Raw genomic sequence first — 17,788 nt, forward strand, 5'->3', positions numbered from 1 at the left:
ACGAAACGAAACAAAATTCTAGGTTAAATTGATCCACACAACGAATAACAAACATACAACGTACCAAAACCTTGATTCATTTTATTAAAAGCAATTTTCAGCAAAAATATACAAAATACAATTTTAAAACTTACACTGCTACAGGTAGGTTTATTATGTACATGCATATATACATATGTATGACTGTATTAATTAAACAAACTAAAGTACATTCAATTTTGTATAAAAGAATATTTTTTATGTTAAAAGTTTGTTCAATTGATTGTTGTCTTGCCGTGTCTTGTCTTGAACCCTACCCATAAGTGTTGCACAAAATGTTGTACAACTCATGTTGCTTAACCATGATGCTTTAATGCATATGTTGCAAGTTACTGTTTTTTTTTTTGTTGCTCAAATACACTTAAAGAAATAAAGGAAATATTTTTGTAATAAATAATTAAAATAATTGTTAAGCTTCTAAGCGATTTTAGTTTTTTTTTTCATTTTTTATTTAAGGAGCGGAGTTTATCAAGGAGTGATTTAAAATCATTAATCTTTATGATTAACATTTGATCTGTGATCTCTATTAGCTTCACCTAGGAATTGTCTAAGGTGTGAACTAATTTAAATTTAATGTTTCTTTATGTCGTTTAATAAAAAAATAATTTAAATTATCTTTCTTAACCATAAATTGAATTAGAACTGAACTGAAAATAATTAGAGATCAAATAGAACTGAACTAGAACTGAACTAAACTAAACTAGAACTGAACTAGAACTGAACTAGAACTGAACTAGAACTGAACTAGAACTGAACTAGAACTGATCTAGAACTGAACTAGAACTGAACTAGAACTGAACTAGAACTGAACTAGAACTGAACTAGAACTGAACTAGAACTGAATTAGAACTGAACTAGAACTGAACTAGAACTAAGCCAGAACTGAACTAGAACTAGATCTGATCTAGAACTGAACTATAGCTGAACTAGAACTGAACTAGAACTGAACTAGAACTGAACTAGAACTGAACTAGAACTGAACTAGAACTGAACTAGAACTGAACTAGAACTGAACTAGAACTGAACTAAAACTGAACTAGAACTGAACTAGAACTGAACTAGAACTGAACAAGAACTGAACTAGAACTGAGCTAGAACTGAACAAGAACTGAAATAGAAAAATATGAGAACTAATGTTATGTCATGTGAAAATCTCAGCCTGTTTTATAATAAAATAGATTTTTCATTTGCTAATTTAAAAGGTTTCCTAAAGATAAAATAAAGTCTTTTAAAACGCCTACCAAAATAAATTTACATTTTCTTTCACACAAAAAATGACATGTACTAGACTACAGTTTCTTAAACACCATAAAATTAGGAAGAAAATACAAGATCCATCATTAATAATTACACTGCCTAAAAAACGTGTAGAAAAAAACTTTTAAACAAAATCTAATTTTAAAACATGAACAAAATTTGTAGAAAAACCTTTTAACAGGCTTTTAAAAAATTAGAAACGAAAAGGCTTGAAGGAGAAAATTTAACAACAAATTAGAAAAAAGGGGAGAAAAAAAACTGAAAAATTCTGACTGATCGCATGACGTTGATAAACTCTGTTCCACGATGAAAAGAATAGGCCATGAAAAACCAAATTGCTTGTTAAACATGTTGTGGCAACAGTTAGGAAAAAACCTTGTGGGTGAAAAAGAAACACCAAATAACAAGAAAAAAACAACAACATTTTCCAAAAACAAGGGACTTGCAGTAACAAACACATTTGGCGCATGTCAATGTTGCAGCTTAAGGTATTGTAAGTGTATATTTATACTTGCAGCAACACAACTATTTATAAATGCATTAGTGTTGACTATTTGTAAGGTTAGATTTAAGATATGAATGTAACAGACCCTTTGTTGCCACAAAAATACAAAATATATTTTCTAAAACTCTAACAAATCCAACTACTTTAAAGATCTTTCTAATGTTTTAAACAAGATTTTTAAGCACATAAGAATAATATTATGTTTTTCTCTTTCTTAAATCATTATTCATGCACCAAAGTTTATAAATGTAGAAGTTTAGTCTTGAATACTCGAACCTTAGAGAGGACAACAACACTTCACGATTGACTGTATACATGACGATAATCAAAACATTCAATCGTTGTCACTTGTGTTTTAGTTAATTATCGACAAACATCGATGACAAGCAATTTGTGAATTTTTTTCATTGTTACCACAAAAAAACTGGTATCAGCAACATGAAAACACTATAATCACTATGAAAAATATCATGAACGACTACAACATCTATTCACTGCATCAATATAATTGTAGTATGGCTATCGTCATTCAAAGAACCATACTTCGATGTATATTGTGTAGGTGTCTCCTATAGGTTACTGGGTTCTACCATTTAAGTTTAAATGACTTTTATTTTTTCTTGCTTCGTTATCAGTTAGCAAAAGGAAATATCTAATAATAATTAAGATTGTGACCAATATACATACACACACATTAAGGTTATTTATCTGTTCATGTACTTAGAAAAATTTTAGGAGTCAAATTAAGATAAACAACTTTGTTTCTACATTCTATTTCCGATCTTATTCATTTTAGTTCAGTTCTACCTAATTTCTAGTTCTGTTGCTGTTCAGTTCTAACTTAGTTTTAGTTCAGTTCTAGTTCAGCTCTAGTTCAATTCCAGTTCTAGTTCAGTTCTAGTTCAGTTCTAGTTCAGTTCTAGTTCAGTTCTAGTTCAGTTCTAGTTCAGTTCTAGTTCAGTTCTAGTTCAGTTCTAGTTCAGTTCTAGTTTAGTTCTAGTTTAGTTCTAGTTCTAGTTCAGTTCTAGTTCAGTTCTTTTTCAGTTCCGTTCTTGTTCCATTCTTGTTCAGTTCTAGTTGAGTTCTAGTTCTAGTTCAGTTTTAGTTCAGTTCTAGTTCAGTTCTAGTTCAGTTCTAGTTCAGTTCTAGTTCAGTTCAGTTCTAGTTCTAGTTCAGTTCAGTTCTAGTTCAGTTCAGTTCTAGTTCAGTTCTAGTTCAGTTCTAGTTCAGTTCTAGTTCAGTTCTAGTTCAGTTCTAGTTCAGTTCTAGTTCAGTTCTAGTTCAGTTCTAGTTCAGTTCTAGTTCAGTTCTAGTTCAGTTCTAGTTCAGTTCTAGTTCAGTTCTAGTTCAGTTTTAGTTCAGTTCTAGTTCAGTTCTAGTTCAGTTATTAGTTCTGATTTAGTTGACTTAAGTTAAATTCTAGCTGAGTTCTACTTCTAGGTCAGTTATTTTCTAGTTCAGTGCTAATTGCGATCTAAGAACATTTCTTTTTTCAATTCGAGAATATACATTGTTTTCCAATATGTAAAAGAAAGTAATTTTAACCGATTTGTTTTAAACATAAATAAAGTGATAGTATACTGTTAATAGACCAATTTTGAAAATTAAATTAAAATTTATACAACTTTTCATTCAGTCCATCAATATAAAAATAATAATAATAATAATCATTTTAAAAAAGTGTATCATACAAAACTCTTTTAAAAAAGATTAAAAACTAGAAAACTATTTAATTATACATTTATCAACTGAAATAACAATTAAATACCACTTAATGTAACACCTCTAGACATTAATCATCAAATTGAAAGAAGGAGATAGAGGGTATCTTTTGAAATAGGGGGAATGCAACTGGTTTTAATTGAAAAAAGTATAAAAAAAACATTTCATTATGCGTTTGTTAAAGCTTAATGGGGCGTCTCATATGCACAATAATTGCAGCAGCAACAACAACAAATTGCTAATAAACATGCAACTAAAATCGACTAGAGTACCAGTAAATTAACGCGATCTGCTTGCTACAGACAACAACTATTTGCAAAGTGGCACCTTTAGTTAAATGTTGTATGTATGAATGTTTGAATGTATGTATAACTGCACTAGAGTTACAGGCAAAATGGAAAAAAATACATATCAAACTATTAAAACACACACTTGTAGAAATATTGTTGTAAAATAGATATTTATTAACTGGGCTAGCTAAACCAACAGTAAGTAGCTGCTGTAGTCAAGCACAGGTTTGGTTAATATGCAAATCAATAGATGCAACAGGTATTCTATAGATACGGATACATTTATATACTTTAGCCCCAACTTACTTGCATAAACATATGAAGACGTACGAGCTATTTTACCAGAGTTACGACAACATGTGGCTGTGTGTTGTTGCTTCAGCACAGTTGTTGTTTTATTTATTTAATTTTCTATTTTCAGATAGTTGATTTAGTTTTTTTCTTTTTATGTATGTGTGTGTGTGAATGTGTGCTTTTTTATAATTTATGGGATTGTGTTGAAATTGAAGCATTAGCATTGAAAATTAATTGATTTATCGGTGTTTATCTATAAAAAGCAAAAAATTACAACAGCAACTTCAGTTCAAACATTCGATGTCTTAGACATCAATCAAAATAAAAAGAAAAACAGTGAACAGCATCAGCCTCATCACCAACAAGTAATAAAATTGTATACAATAAAGATTTGTATTTACAGCAGCAAATGAGTAACGCCAACATTTTCCTTAACCATCATGCAACATTGTATGTCAACATCAAAATGTTTGATGATCAGTTTTTCGTTAGTTTTATTTTTACTAAAATGGTATTTTTCTTGTGAAATTAACAACAAAAACAACAATTTTTATAAACACTTTTTTATTATTCTTCAATATTTATTTATTTGCAACTCGTTGCTTTAGTGTTGATGTGCTGCATCAACAAATTTTCAGGCCGACAGGTAGATCCAACAGCAGATGCCTGCTTATGTGTGTGTCTTTTTCATTTTTTTAATTCTATTGATTATTGATTGCGTGTGAACTTTTTGAGATGTTGAATTTTGTTGCTGCCAATAATGATTTTGTTGGTTTTGTAAATATTAGTTGTTTGTGGGTTTCTTTTCTATTAATTATCTTAAGCTACTTGTTTAAAGTTGCTTGCAGTGTTTCAAATAGAAATGATATAAAGATACTTGGATTTTGGACGAATTTAGGGGAACACATTTGGGGGTGAAATACTAGACCAACTTTTAAAATTGGCTGGAGATATTTTCCAATATGTTAAAAAAATTCTGGGAATTTCTATAGGAAAGAGCAACTTTTGTAGAAGTTGAACAACTTTTTATATAGAAAAGTTGTCAATACTAGAGCAACTTTTTGTATAGAAAAGTTGTCTAAACTGGAGCATTTTTTTCTATAGAAAAGTTGTCTAGACTAGAGCAACTTTTTCTATAGAAAAGTTGTCTAGACTAGAGCAACTTTTTCTATAGAAAAGTTGTCTAGACTAGAGCAACTTTTTCTATAGAAAAGTTGTCTAGACTAGAGCAACTTTTTCTATAGAAAAGTTGTCTAGACTAGAGCAACTTTTTCTATAGAAAAGTTGTCTAGATTAGAGCATCTTTTTCTATAGAAAAGTTGTCTAGACTAGATCAACTTTTTTAATAGAAAAGTTGTCTAGACTAGAGCAACTTTTTCTATAGAATAATTGTCTAGACTAGAGCAACTTTTTCTATAGAATAATTGTCTAGACTAGAGCAACTTTTTCTTCGTAATTGTTATTTAGTGTAGAGCGAGGAGTTGCGGTTTAATAGTTACTAGACTAGAATTAATTTTTCAATAGAAAACTACTTTTTATATAGAAAAGTTGTATAGACTTAAACTCATGTTAGTAGCGTAAGATCTGGCTTATATTGCCTTTATTTAAAAGAATTTTAAAATGTTGGTGTATTCTCTAAAAATAATAATGTTAGAGATTCATTCACAGCATCATCATCAGCAGCAGCACCATCGTCAGCAGCAAAATCTTAAAAACACTTTAAAACATCAAACATTTTTAGACACTTCAACTTTTCATCAACTCTTTAGGTGTCTTGTCTAGCGATTTCATATGATTTTATAGCAAAACTGCAAATAAACGCATGCACTTTAAATAAAGGAAAAATCTACAAAAACCCAGCAGTTCGGGGTGACTGTGGTACCTCTACTTATAGATTATAATTTAACAATTAACTTAGGTATGTAGATTAGTTTTAAAAAGTGATTATTTGAATTGTAATAGACAATTGCATAAAAGTAATTCTTTAGAGACTCTGATTATGATGGTTGTCTTTCGGTTAGATTACCAAGGACACATAATGTAAGCAGTAGACATTTTCTTAGAAGATAGAGAAGTAATATAAATTCAAGACAACCTATTGGAAACTTTGTTCAAAATGTTGTAAGTATATAAAGAGTTTATTGACTACTTCTTAAACTGCTGTGACAAAGACAGCAACATACCAACTCTCTCGCCATCAATTTATGAACGTAGCAACCGAATGAAAAAGTATCCCATGGAATTGTTACTTAAAATGTAGGTTTTTATGGCGCTTATTTGCATAATTTCATCACAAGTCGTTATTTGAGGAAAAAAATTTAACAAGAAAAATCAAAAGAATAAAAAATAATTTAAAATCAATTTTTTATATATATTTCACTTTGTGTGCACAAAAATTATTCATAATTTTTTAAATTCAATTTTGCAAAACTTTTGAAATTGCACGTGCTGCATTTTGTTGCAAATTGTTTGTTTGTATTTTGTTTTTTTTATTATTTATTTGAAAGAATAAATGATTGATGCAAACAACTGTTGCAAACGTTTAGAATTTACATTGAAAACGTGCAAATATGTTGAGAGATCTTAAAGATTGTTTATATTTGATATTCAAATCACTTCACTATTGTTTGTAGTAGTTGGTTATTGTTGTTGTTGCACTCATTCTCGTCGAGTCGGTTACATGTGTCGTGATATCAATCATTTTATGTTAATATGTCAACCTTAGCAACAATTAAGTAATGACTGTGTGCGTTATGGGCAGGGATTTAAAAGAGTGCTAGGATATTTATAATTCAATCAATTTTTTTCTCTGCGTGTAGAAAGAAATATTTAGATAATCTAAGACCTTTTCTGTCCAAATGTTTTCAATTAAATCTTCCTAAATCAAACTTAAATCTATAATTTTCTATATTTTGCACATTTAATAATTTGTTTTCTGTGCCTTTAATTATTATCTTTCAATTTCTTACACATCATATTGTTATTATTGTCTTACCCAACTGTTAGAAATCTAGACAAAATTATGTTTTTATTTCCTCCAACAAGGCAGCCGTGTAGTAGTCCATTTATCTTTTATCAGGTTGACTGGTCAGCAATTTATTATTATATTGTTTTTTGTTTTGTATTAATCGAGAGGTGTGTCTCTCCAAAAGGTGTTGCAAAATCATAAAATCAAACAAAGCAAAATGAAAATGTGAAAAAAAGAACAACCTCAATATTAATTACATTTAAAGAAAAACGCCCACTTCCTTAAACACAATACATACGTTCAACATATACGCATTGATTTTGCTAGATACTATCTTTCTTACGATTTAGTCTATTTCATACCATTCCTTTATAATTTTTTTGAACATATTTTTTTTTATAAATGAAAAAAAGGCCAAATTGCTCAAGGTTAATTGCAGTTGTATTTTTTTCAAGCAAAAAAATCTTAACTACTTTTAGGTTTTTTTTTTTGTTATTGTTTGTTACAATAATAATTGAAAGTTCAATTAAATACAGAATAACTATTGTTCAGAAGAGAAAAAGAGTATTTTCAAAAGATATGTCATTTTTAATTTTACGGCAATTTTGATTTCTGACAATGTCACTTGTGACTAACTGTCACCATTTTTAAATAACTTCAATCGTTCAATGTAAGGTCTTAAAGCTTTTAAAAGCTTCAGTGAAATAAAGTTTAAAACAATCACTTAATCACTAAGTAGCTTGAACTGTAATTCAAACAAAATTTTTCTTAAAAAAAGTGGACAAAATTTTCTAAAGAAATCATGTTTATACTACTTTTTCCATAGAAAAGTTTTAGAGCAACTTTTTTCATAGAAAACTTGTCTTGACTAGAGCAACTTTTCTTATAGAAATGTTGTCTATACTTAGGCAACTTTTTTCATAGGAAATTTGGCTAAACTAGAATAACATTTTCTATAGAAAAGTTGTCTCGACTAAAGTGGATTTTTCTATAGAGAAGTTATCTAGACTTAAACAACTTTTTCAATACAAAAGTGCTACTGAATGGTGTAACTTTTTCTATAGAAATGTAACTTTTTCTATAGAAAACTTATCTTGACTAGAGCAACTTTTTCTATAGAAAATTTGTATAGAATATATCAACTTTTTTATTTATGTTGTCTAGACTAGAATAACTCTTTCTTTAGATTTTCTAAAGCAACTTTCTCTATAGAAAAGTTGCCTGGACTAGAGCAACTTTGTCTATAGAAATGTTGTCTAAACTAGAGCAACTTTTTCTATAGAAAATAACTAAGACTAGAGCAACGTTTTGTAGTCTAATAACTCTTTGTAAAAAAATGTAGTCTAGACTAAAGTCTTACATTAGACATTGTCTATAGAAATGTTATCTAAACTACAACAGTTTTTCTATATAAGTTTATCTAGACTAGAGCAACTTTTTCTATAGAAAAGTTGCCTGGACCAGAGCAAATTTGTCTATAGAAATGTTGTCTAAATTAGAGCAAGTTTTTCTATAGAAAATAACCTAGACTAGAGCAACTTTTTCTAGTCTAGACTAGAACCAACCTTGTCTATAGAAATGTTGTCTAAACTATAGCAATTTTTTCTATATAAAGTTGCCTAGACTAGAGCAACTTTTTCTAAAGAAAAGTTGTCTAGAACAGACCAAACTATTTCTATAGAAAAGTGTGTCAACTAGAGCTCCTTACAGCTCTAGTCTAGAGGTTAGTATAGAGCATGTTTTTGTATAGGAAAGTTATCTATAGAAGGCTTTAGACTATGAGAAGAGCAACTTTTTCTATAATAAAGTTGTCTATAGAGCATGTTTTTGTATAGGAAAGTTATTTATAGAAGGCTTTAGACTATGAGAAGAGCAACTTTTTCTATAATAAAGTTGTCTAGACTAGAACAACTTTAGCTAGACAAATGTTGTCTAGACTAGAGCAACTTTATTTAGACAAAAGTTGTCCAGACTAGAGCAACTTAATCAGGAGAAAAGTTCTCTAGACAAAAGCAACTTTATCTAGATAAAAGTTTTCTAGACTAGAACAACTTTATCTAGAGAAAAGTTGTCAGGACTAAATAAACTTTTTCTATAAAAAAGTTGTCTGGACTATAGAAAAAGTTGCTCTGATTCTACAGAGCAACTTTTTCTATAGAAATGTTGTTTAGACTAGAGAAACTTTTTTTACAGAAAAGTTGCTATAAATAAGTTTTAATCAACTTTTTCTATAGAAAAGTTTTCTAAACTAGTGCAGATTTTATTTTGTACAAAAGTTGGCAAGACTAGAGAAATTTTTTCTAATGAAAGGATTAATATATTGTCTAGTTTCCAGCAACAAAACTAAAAAGTACATTTCCTGCCAAAACACCCTGTCCTTTTGTATTCCTTCTATAATAAAGATGATCTACCAGAATTAGCCATGGTCATAAATTTGATTTTATTTATATATATTTTTTTATTCTGAGACATAAACAAAAGATCATTATATATTATTTCATACAATGATTGGAAAAGGAGTATTGAAATAAATTGACTTGTCTCTTTTTATAGTTGTTGGTGTAATACAATTTTGCAATTTATATAAGTATTTCTACAAAAAAAAATGTATAAAAGATTAAATTTTAATAACAGCAAAAACATAAATTTTAATTAAAAATTATTTCTTTAACTTGTTCATATTTGCATTACTTTGTATATGAATATGAATTTGCAATTTAAAATTACAACAATTAAATGTTGAACATTTATAATGTTTGTTGGGAATTAATGACACTTTCTATTTAATAAATTTTTTTGTTATGATATATTTTCTCGTTCGTTTTCTTTGGTTAATCAAGTATAAAATTATGGATAATATTTCAATATATTTCTTTATTTAAAAATAGTTTTGTTAATTAATTCCAGTAATTTAAAGATTTTATACGATTACAACTGCAGCGACAGGCGATATTAGTTGGGAATTATTTTTGAAAAATCTAATAGATATTAAAATTGTCCTTAAGTTTACAAGAAATACTTTGGAAATGTTCAGTTTTAATTTTTTTCTTTTGCTATGTATATACGGTTGTTAGATCTTACAACGTTGGCAGTAAAATGTGCCTACAATGTCTAATAATACTGCCAACTTACAAATTTTGTCCTGCAATATTTTCGGTAATGCTTTTTCTGACAACGTTGCAATAGGAAAATTGTAAGTTCAGACGATTATTTGACATTTTCTGAACATTTTACTGAACACGTTGTAAAATCCAACAACCGTATATCACGGCTTTTACAGAACTTTTAGTTGCCCTAATAAAACTTTAAAAAGCTTTTCCATAAAGTGAACGAAACAAAACTTTTAAAAGCTCGTACTTTCTTTACCTCTACAGAACTTTCATTTAACCCAAATAAAACTTTTAAAAGCTTTTCTCTAGTTGATAAAAACAAAACTTTTAAAAGCTTGTAGTAAATCTTTCAAAAGCTTGTTCATCAAGAAAACGAAACAAAACTTTTAAAAGATCGTACTTTCTTTATCTCCACAGAACTTTCATTTGACCCAAATAAAACTCTTTAAAAGTTTGTCTCTAGTTGATAAAAACAAAACTTTTAAAAGATTGTAGTACTTTTAAGTTTTATAATTGTTTATAAACCGTCACCGATCGCCACAATTGAAATTTCACATTTGTTTGTAGCGAGTCAAGCTGGCAAAACTTTTTATATTTATCTTTAATTGTTTCATTATAAAGCTTTTAAAAGCTTGTCATCAGCTGATCGAAATAAAGCTTTTTAAAGCTTGTAGTACTTGTAAACTTTGTAGTTATTTATAAACTGTCATCGATAGCCACAATTGTAATTTCACATTTATTCATAAGACGTTTAATAGTTTCCAACTTTAAAAGCTTGTCATCAGCTGATCGAAACAAAACTTTTTAAATCTAGTAGTACTTAGTACATATAAAACGTCGCTGGTCGCCTCAATTGTAATTTCACATCTGTCCATAAGACGTTTCAAGCTGGTAAAACTATTTATAATTGTCTTTAAATGTTTCAATATAGTTTTACAGACCAACAGACATGTCTGATCTAAAAAAGCACAAACATTAAGCTAAATGAAGTAATTAAAATGTAAAAAAAATCGTATCTTTTTTTATTAATTGTAGTTAAATGCAAATTACAAGCAATAATAAGGGATCATAAAAATACATTAATGCTTTGCCATACATTTAATTAAAATGTTGGAAATTTTCCATAAAAATTTTTTTTTTTTTAATATTAACATTACATGAGTTAATTTTAAAACATATTAATGGCGCCTTTAATTAATAATTTTTATAGATTTCTAATTTATTTTAATTTCTTTGTTTCTAAATCTAGTGTCTTTTTCTACAAACAAATATTGTATTAATAATTTTTATTATATTATTTTCTTTTATACTATTGTGACAATCAAATGACAAATAATAATTTATTTAAATCAATTGAATGTCTTTTATAATAAAAACACTAATAAATTAGAAAAAAATAACTGATAAAAAAAACAAAGATTTTTTTCTTTTATATATTTGATTGAAAACATATTGCAAGAAATCGTTTACTATAATAAATAAAATTTATTGCACTAAACAAAAATTTATGACATTTAGTTTGAAATTCAGTTAATTCTGGTTAAATAATATTAGTTTTTCTTTAAAATTTCAAGAAAATTTTTAGAATTCGACATATTTTTTTTATTTTATTAAGAATTTTAATAAAATTTAGTAATAAATTATTTTCTTTTCATTCTTTACAGATTTTCATCAATAGTGTATATAAAATAAGTGATTTACAAGGAATTTTTTAAAAATAATTGTTGTTCAAAATTCAACAACAAAAAAATTAATTATAAAAATGGGTTTATGTGTGCACAACAGGTCCAATAGAGACCATGGTGCTTTTCTTCGGATTTTAAGTAAAAACAACCTCCTTTCAAACTAACTAACTTTAAAGGTAAGTCCAGAAACTTATTTTTATTCTACAAGTCTCATTATAAGTCTTTTAATTATATTAACGAAAATTTTAATTATTTCAATTAAAACTTGAAAAATTGTTTAATCTCTCAAAATTTATCTAAAAAAACTCTCTAAAGCATTTACTCTCGATTTTCGAAAATTACCCTCAATGATTTACTATTGAATTTTCCATAGAAAACTCAGCAATTTTATAGAAAGAGAGAGGGAGACTTAAGAGTTACTTATAGAAGAAACTCTTGAGTCTCAACAATGTTCTAAAGAAAACCTAAACAATTTTCCACAGAAAATTGTAAATAAAAGCCCGCTTAACGATATTGAAGATTCGAACTACAATAGTTTTCCAGATATACACTTTGTTACATATGGGAGATGCCACGTAAGTTTGCCAATTTTCCGATTGTTAATTAAGGCTTTAATAATCTAATAGTTTCCCAGTTATAAGAAATTTTGTATTTATTTCATGAGATAGGTGCCAAGTCATCCATTAAAAGTCCGGCCGTTATTCTCTAAATGTTGACATGAATGTCAAAGTTCTTCATGTCAAATTTTAAGATTCTGGCTCTAATAGTTTCCTAGATACACGAATTATTCTATTTAATTCATATGGGGGAACCAAGCCTTCCCCCATGAAAGTCTGAACTTTTTTAGTTCTATTGGTTTCTCATTACGAAATTTTGTATTTAATTCTTATGGGAGGTGACAAGCCCCACATTCAAATTCCGTCCGTTATTAACTAAATATTCTCATGAATGTCAAAGTTCTTCAAGTAAAATTGAAAGATTCTTGTTAAAGTTCGCCCCTTCAAAATGTTTAGATTAATATTAAAGTTCTTCTTGTCATAAATAATCATATTGACAGTGGTATTTCGGACGTCTGTTATATTTTCTTAAATAAACTGATTTAATTTTTTCTCAATATGGGCGTGGCTCCTCGCCCACATGAAATTTCAAAATAAAAAGCTTTGTCAAAAGTTGTCAGTACTTTTGTCAAAAGTTTTAGAAAGCTTTTGTGAAAAATTAATTAGGTATTATTAAATCCCAATTAAGAAAGTTTTATTTAAAGTTTTGTAGATTTGTTTTTTTTGTAGAAAACTTTAATTAAAAGTTCTTTAGGAAAACTTTTGTCAATGGTCAAACTTTTATAAATTTTTTTTAATGGAAACCTAGCAACTGAAAACTTTTATCAAGAGTTTTACTTATTAAACTTTTGTGAAAAGTTCAATAAAAAGCTTTCGTACATTCAAAACTGTTTGCTTAATATTTATTTAGAAAGCTTTTTTAAGTTTCTCAGCTTTTCTTCAATAAAAAGCTTTTTATAGAAAACTTATCAGAAGTTTTAAATGAAAATTTTTGTTGATCATTTAAGAAAGAACAATTTTACATCATTATTTGTAAAAGAATTTGAAATGAAAACTTTTGTCATCGATTTTAAATATTTAGAAAGCTTTTACGTAAGAAATATTCTACAGCTCTATTTGCCTTTGTGCTCGTGTTGGTAACCCTCAAATAAATTGGTCGAACAGCCATCTTGAAGTATAACAATCAGTTCAGAATCACCCTCTGAATCGATTTAGCTATGTCCGTCCGTCTGCGTTTGCATTTGCATGTAAAAACCTTGTGCGCTTCCTATAGGTCGTAATATTCTCTTCTTTTGACCCAAGAACGATGCCTATTAAAAATAATTAAAATCGGTCCATCGGTTAGATGCAAATCTCTGCAAAACTCGGCAAAATTTGACTTTATACAAGTTCAAATGAAAGCGCCAATTTTCGTAGTGATCAGGATTCAGAGGGACTGCAAAGTCCCCTTTTTTGTCGGCTCAGAACTACTCTCCAGATCGATTTAGCTAGGTAGCATTTTTCTGGATAGTTTGATAAATTTGATTGGGACTTACTATTCTATTTATTTACTATTTAAAATGGTTAAAATATTTTTAAAAAGCTTTGTATGAAAACGGTATATTTAAAAATCTGTCGATCAAAATTTTATATTGAAAATCATTGGAGTCACATTATATTATTGACTTATTCCTAGAAAATGTTATTGTTTAAACTTTTACATAATATAGAAAACTTTTTATATTGCTTTCCAAAAATCTTTCAAATCGACTACAATTTAAACATTTGTACTTACTTTTCCATATCCTTGGGATCCATACCACTTGGATTTCTACTAATAACATTCGTTTCGAAAGGATCTTCAGTAGTGGGGCTATCAGATCCCACACTAGTGGGTGGCGCTAAGGGATAACCACGTCTGGCTGGTATCATGGCAGGTGGGGCCAAAGTTGTAGTTGATGTTGTTGTTGTCTTACGTGTAGGACCCGAAGTTGGTACCATTGCTGGACCATAACCACGTCTCGACCAATCAGGTAAAGATTTTACTCCTGTATTACTAACAAATTCTACATCATCACTATTATCATCACCCTTACCGGCATGAGATTGCGTTTGAGTTGGAACATATGTATTCGTATGAACATTATAGGTATTATAGGCCCAATCATCATGAGCATTACGTCGTGCATTATAACGTCTCTGTATGGATTTATTATAATAATCTTTAGCACTTAGACGTCTCAATTTAGTAGAGCTGCCATGGGCTGTTGTATTCTTTGGTATGATATTCTTAACATTTTCAATAAGTTCCACTTGACTATTGGGATTTTCTAGATGTGAAGCTATTGAAGTTGTTGGTGATTTTAAATCTAATTTTCTTGATTGTCTAGTGTTGACAGCAGCTGCATTGTTGGGGCTATTTAATAATTGTTGTCTTACTTTTGTTAGATGTTGTCGATGATGATGTGAATGTTGATTGTGTTGATGATGTGTTTGTTGCTGCTGCTGTTGTTGTTGTTGTGCTAAATGTTTTAGATGTTGTTTTTGTAAATGTCGTGTGTCTAGAGTTTCAGCTAAAACTGATAAAAGACAACATAAAACAATTATTGTTAGATGACACATGGATTTAGTTACTTTCATGGTGGTGGTTTTAGTTTGGTTGAGTTTTTTTTGTGTGTTATTTTCTAGGTTTTATGAGGAGTTTGTGTCTCCTCCTTAGTTGCTTTCTTCTTGCGTGGAATTTGACGCTTGTTTCTTTTAAAACAAAATAAATCTGTAAAGATAAGAAAATTATTGTTAAATATTATAAAATTTTTAAAAAATGTGTTAAAATTTATAACTCAGATAAGCTAATTTGCATTTGTCCCAAAAATGTTTCCTGTATGAATCATGTTTTCTTGAGATATCCTCAGTTATGTGTGTGTGGCAAGAATACCCAAAACCACAAGTGATCAATTTTGCTACCTTAATATGATATTTGCTTGTCATCTAAGTTTTTTTCTTTCGCTTTTTGTTTTGTCTCCATATTTTTCAATAAACATACATCATCATAAGACATAAATCTTTCTTAATACCAGCACAACCATTTTTGTCCATTTGTTTAATTTAACCCAACAACCTAACAACCGACCAATCGACCATTTAACTGACCACTAAATGTTTGTTCATTCACTGGCTCACTTTGTAGACAAACAACATGCAGCAGAATCATGACAATACAAAACCACACACAATGTCTGAATTTATGTTAAATCCATAAAGATTTATTTCAAATCAAAAACAAGTAACAAGTTATAGTTGGGCGAGGCCGACCTTTTAATACCCTACATTTGTTACAAAAATAAAATGTGATAGTTTTCATAATAAAACATTTAGTTGAATTGTACCTTGTCACAGATATACTTAAGCCATTTATTGTTGAATAAAATTGTGGACATTTAAGTCAAATTTTGAAGGCAGCTTTTTATAGGTGCTACGGTAAAATACGGCCCTATAGTTATAAAATTCATTAGGGCCGTCAAGTCAAGTATAGAACTTGGTTTTACAGCTTTTAGTCAAGATACGACTATTTTAAACATAATTATGAACTTAAGAGCCCTATTCAGCGGGTTCAGTTGTATGAAATATGGACCAATGTTAACCATTTTCAATAGGCTTCGTCTCCGGTATCATAGGAGATCATGAGCCAAATTTTATTAAATTATCTCTAAAATTGCGACCTGTAGATTGATTGCAAGGTTTACAAACACTATTCGGCGGGTTCAGCTGCATGGGGGCTAGGTGAAAAAATGGACCGACGTTAATCAATTTCAATAGGTTTCGTCTCCGGTATCATGAAGATCATGTGCCAAATTTCATTGAATTATCTCCGAGATTCGAGCTGTAGTTTCATTACAAGGTTTACATGGACGGACGGACGGACAGACATGCAGACGGACGGACGGACAGACATACAGACGGACGGACAGATAGACATACAGACGGACAGGCAGACACACGGACGGACATAACTAAACACACTCAGAAAATCATTCTAAGCCCAATATTATTGTGCGTTACAAACATCAGCACAAACCCAACATACCCTCTCACCCCTACATCTCTACACACTCTCTCCTTCCCTTTCGTTTAATTAAAGCTTTATTTTGTGTAAAAAAAAATCAAAATCAATATTGCATTTAAATTTTTAAATAAAGCTTGATTTAATACTTTTCTAATCAACCGTCAATGATGTTTCTTTTTTTCGTATTTTTCATCTTTCCGCTTCGTTTGAAATCCATTGTGACAAGGTCACTTTCATTCATTTTCAAACACAAAATTTTATTTAAATTTGTTTTGATTTAAGATTCCTTTTATTAAATATATAGTTTTTTTATTTTTTTGTGCTTTTTCTGAGAATTTTATAGTTTTATATAAATTTTATAAGAATTGTATGTGAATTTTTTTTTTACTTAAACTTGACCATAAACTTGAAAATAATTTCAAGGAAATTTTATTATTTTCATAACAATAATAAATTTTATTGCATATTGTTTTAAACACTGCAGCCAGTTGTTATAGAATCTGAAAATTATAAGTAAATTTTTTTAAGTTTAGTATTTCCGTTTCCTTTTGGGTGTGTGTAAAAATTTGAAATAATTTTTTATTAATGACAGCTTATTAACTAATAACTTTGTTAATCATTTCTAAGTAATTTTTGAAAAATTAAAATTTAGTTTATAAAAGTGTTTTGGTTAAATTAACACGTTTAAGCAAAGTAGGAAAACATCCCAGCAAATACTTGGCAATGATTTGCAGTTGTAACCACTTATGTATTAACATACTTCTAAATCGTTCTGATTACATGGAAGCACTTTAAAAACGTTTTACTTTGGTTAAATTAATGGGTTTAAGTAAATTGGAAAACATCCTAGCAAAAACTTGATAATGACTTTGAGTTGCAACCACTTATGTAACCACTTACTTTTCAATCGTTTTAATTACATAGAAACACTTTATAAACGTCAATTTACATTGACTGATTTTTCTCATTACTTGCAAGTACTTACCTTTAATGATCGTCATTATGTTTAAATATTGACTTAAAAAGCTTTTGTGTAAATAAATTTAAGGATTTTAACCCCCTAACTGGTAATGAAAGTTTTTGTTAAGATTTTAAAGTTTTTTTTTTGAAAATTTTGAATTTATTGATACGGATTTTTATTTTAAGCAAAATTAAATATTTCGTAAATGGAGAATGTTTTCTACAAAAAACTTTTCAGTCTTAAACATTTTCTTCAAGAAACTATTGCCTCTTAACAATTTTCTACAAAAAACTCTTGAGTAACAACGATTTCCAATAGAACACTCTTTGAGTATTCTATAAAAAACTTCAGAGACTCA

At 28.8% G+C, this 17,788-nt stretch overlaps 1 protein-coding gene across 4 annotated transcripts in view; it reads right to left on the reverse strand.

Annotated features, from left to right (window-relative positions):
- Positions 1-17,788, reverse strand: part of LOC111675714 (myb-like protein I) — a 99,375-nt gene that overhangs the window by 27,359 nt on the left and 54,228 nt on the right. For 3 of the 4 annotated variants that reach the window (XM_046950900.1, XM_046950899.1, XM_046950898.1), the window contains exon 2: positions 14,202-15,179. In XM_046950900.1, coding sequence (XP_046806856.1) covers positions 14,202-15,046 — 845 coding nt within the window. In that variant the 5' untranslated portion in view covers positions 15,047-15,179. Of the gene's footprint in view, positions 1-14,197; positions 15,180-17,788 lie in introns of those variants that run through there. The other variant, XM_046950901.1, reaches the window with a different exon arrangement.

Source organism: Lucilia cuprina, chromosome 5 (genome assembly GCF_022045245.1).
Source record: "Lucilia cuprina isolate Lc7/37 chromosome 5, ASM2204524v1, whole genome shotgun sequence".
Taxonomy (NCBI): domain Eukaryota; kingdom Metazoa; phylum Arthropoda; class Insecta; order Diptera; family Calliphoridae; genus Lucilia; species Lucilia cuprina.